General features: G+C 46.1%; 1 protein-coding gene across 1 annotated transcript in view; it reads right to left on the reverse strand.

The window, feature by feature from the left end:
- The window catches only part of LOC120876031 (oxysterol binding protein), a 30,527-nt gene extending 30,311 nt beyond the window's left edge, over window positions 1-216 (reverse strand). Inside the window, exon 1 of the mRNA XM_040257751.1 lies at window positions 23-216. Coding sequence (XP_040113685.1) covers window positions 23-116 — 94 coding nt within the window. The 5' untranslated portion in view covers window positions 117-216. The remainder of the gene's footprint in view (window positions 1-22) is intronic.
- Window positions 217-3,543: the final 3,327 nt, after the last annotated feature.

The raw sequence follows: 3,543 nt of genomic DNA on the forward strand, positions 1-3,543 counted from the left end.
AAGCGGCCGCCGGCGCCTCCACCTCCCACCCCGGGGGGACCGGCGCCGCCGCCGCCCGGAGCCGCCATGGTGGCCGGGCCCGGGCCCAGCGCTCCTCTGAGCTCCGTCGCCGCCATGAACCGCCGCCGCCCGCTGATACACGACCGGGACCGCCTACGAGAGCCGCCGTCGCCTCCCGGAGGGCCCCACTCGGCGAGCGCCTCAGCCGCCGCCGCCGCGCAGCGTCCCCGCCCCGCCAGGCCGGCCACGGGGAGGAAGAAAGTCGATTGGTGCCGCCGAGTGTCACTTGCGCAGGGCCCCTACGCCATTGGCATTTCTCTGGGGCCTGTCATATCGCAGCGCCCAGTGAGCGTCCGAGGAGGGACGCTTCCGCCAGGCCTGCTGCCGATTGGTGCAGGTGAAGGCCAATCAGACTCAAGTGAAGCTCATTGGCGCTTTCCCGAAGTCTCCGGCACTCGGGGAGGACTCGAGAATGCAGACCGCCCAGCCCGTGTGGCTGTCGATTGGCCAATATTTCTGCCACTCATTCAGTTTGTGCACTCGTCACCGCCACGTCACCTCCTCCCATCGGTCGTCTCCGTGGCCCTCTTCCGCCCTTACGGATTGGTGGTTGATATCAGCTGCTCAACGTTTACTACCATTCACAGAACGCGTTGACGGAAAAGGGGCGGAGTCTACGCGTCACATCTTCACTCTCATTTATTATTGGTTGGAGTGGATGTCACTCACAAGGCGGCGAAGAGCCGGGACGGTGATTGGAGGTGATTGGCTCCTGGAATTGTCTGTGAACGCGGGAGCATGACACTTCTGACCAATGAAAGAGACCAGTTGAGACAGAGGGCGGGGCAGGCCAGGGCAGCCAATAAAATCCGGGACGAGCAATTCGGGGGCGTGCCCGTCTGCTTCCGCCTTCGGGGAAGTTTGCGAGTGGCCAAAGCCTGTCGGTTTCTCTAACGCGTGTTTTGATCCTCTGTGTCAGTGTTGGAGTCGCTCTTTCTGAGCTAAGATCGCCAGTTTGTTAGGAACAGTGTTTCTGCGTGGTCGGCCTTTGCCTGAGTTTTTCCCTGCGAGCTGGAGGCCCGAGTTCCTGGGGACCCCAGAAATGGCTTCCCCAGTGTCCTCCAGAATCCACCATTCTAACTCCCTTTCCTGGTTTGCTCATCATAGTACCACACACTTTTATCTCTTGATTCTAGACTGTCATATGCTTGTCCTGATTTTGTGCCAGTAGTTGCTGACCCAGCTGTGAGGAGTAAGTACACTTGCGAGGACCTGACTTTATTTGTACTTAGACCCATGTCTCTAACAGTCCTAAAGGCCCTTGGCTTTAGCATCATAAGCGCACGTGTGTATGCTTAACTTTGCACAGAATATTTTAGATACACTGATATTGTTCACACATCTGTGAAAGTCACAACTTCTGTGTAACTCATTTAATATTTGGAACTCTTGTTAACAAACGGGGCTTTGCAGGAACCTGGCATCTGTTACATTTTGCTAGTTTTCCTGGACAATAGAAATAGCTGCTGGCTGGAAAACAAATCGCCTTTTCTTGGCAATGTGCTTCATGGTATCAGGAAAATAAAAATATCCTTTTTTAGAAAATGTTTTAAAGAGAAGAGACATTTATAGAATTCTAGAAATAAAATGCACTTTGAAAATCTGCAGTTAGATGTAGCTTAGAGGATTGTTTTAACTAAAGTGAACCCCTTTATGCTTGAGCCATGCCTTTGCTAATTACTGGCCCTCTGACTAAGAAAGTTACTTAAGCATTATCAGCCTCAGTTTTCGTTTCTGTTTAAAAGGAATAAAACATAGGGATATTGTTCTGATTAAATGTATATATGAACATGTTTGATAAACTAAACAGCTACAAAATATAAGTTGTATTGCCAAATACATCTCTCTGTTTATTTGCCAACCACAAAGGAGAAAAACATACTTTTACACTGAGGAAAATCTGGCTGTCCTTACCTTAACCCAGTTAACCAACTGGGTTATCATTAACCCTGGGACAGCCAACATTTTTTATGAGGTCCTTTATCTGCTGCTTTAAAAGATGCTTGTTCCTTGGAAGAAAAGCTATGACCAACCTAGACAGCATGTTAAAAAGCAGAGACATTACTTTGCTAACAAAGGTCCATCTAATCAAGGCTATGGTTTTTCCAGTAGTCATGTATGGATGTGAAAGTTGGAGTATAAAGAAAGCTGAGTGCCAAAGAATTGATGCTTTTGAACTTTGTTGTCGTAGAAGACTCTTGAGGGTCCCTTGGACTTCAAGGAGATCCAACCAGTCCATCCTAAAGGAGACCAGTCCTGAGTGTTCATTGGAAGGACTGATGTTGAAGCTGAAACTCCAATACTTTGGCCACCTGATGTGAAAAACTGACTCATTGGTAAAGACCTTGATGCTGGGAAAGATTGAAGGCAGGAGAAGGGAACGACAGAGGATGAGATGGTTGGATGGCATCACCGACTCTATGGACGTGAGTTTGAGTAAACTCTGGGAGTTGGTGATGGACAGGGAGGCCTGGTGTGCTGCAGTCCATGGGGTCGCAAAGAGCTGGCACGACTGAGCGACTAAATTGAACTGAACTTGTGTGCTGCAGCATGAAGTATACAGCTCCACTTAATTAAGTTTTCTTGCCAAAGTTTTCTTGATCCCAAGTCCAGTCAAGCCTTTAGATCTATCCTTCAGTTTACAGAGGCTGGAGGAACCAGTTAAACAACACCCCCCAGGGAGACAATTGAATAAATCAAGAATGTGAGATAGTCTATAAGACAACTGGTTTTACAGGAGATAAGATAGAAAGATTAAGGAAAAATGATGTGGTAACAGAGTCACGTGGTGATTGTTGTAAACTTAAAAAAAAAAAAAAGGTTTTAAAAGAGACCTCCCCAACAAATGCTTGACTTTGATTCTGAAACAAAACAAAACAAAAACAAAAAAACTGTTCTTGTAGACATCGGAGGATAACGGGAAATTTGAAAATGGACTGGTATTAGATGATGTTAGGCAGTTATTACATTTGTTCAATGTAATACTGTATGACGGCTATGAATGAAAGCATCTTTAAACTCTGGAGAAATGTCACCCTCTTCAATAAATGGTTTTGGGGAACATGGCTAAAATAACCTGCTAAATAATCAAACTGGACTACTACTACAAACTCTCATACCATATTACAGAAGAAGTTCAAAACAGATCAAAGACTTGAATGTAGGGCCTGAAACCATAAAACTTCTAAAAGGAAGCTTAGGCAGTATGCTCTCTGACATAAGTCTTAGCAATATTTTGGAGGGTATGTCTCCTCAGGCAAGGGAAACAAAATATAAGCGAATGGGACCTACTCAAACTTAAAATCTTTTGTACAGCGAAGAAAACTGGCAACCAAATGAAAAGACAGCTTACTGAATGGGAGAAAATATTTGCAAACTATTTTGGTAAGAGATTAATATCTAAAATATACAGAGGACTCCTACAACTCAACTTCAAAAAACCAAACAACCCAATTAAAAAATGGGCAGACACTCTGAATAGAC

The sequence above is a fragment of the Oryx dammah genome, unplaced genomic scaffold (genome assembly GCF_014754425.2).
Source record: "Oryx dammah isolate SB20612 unplaced genomic scaffold, SCBI_Odam_1.1 HiC_scaffold_17, whole genome shotgun sequence".
In the NCBI taxonomy this organism is placed as follows: domain Eukaryota; kingdom Metazoa; phylum Chordata; class Mammalia; order Artiodactyla; family Bovidae; genus Oryx; species Oryx dammah.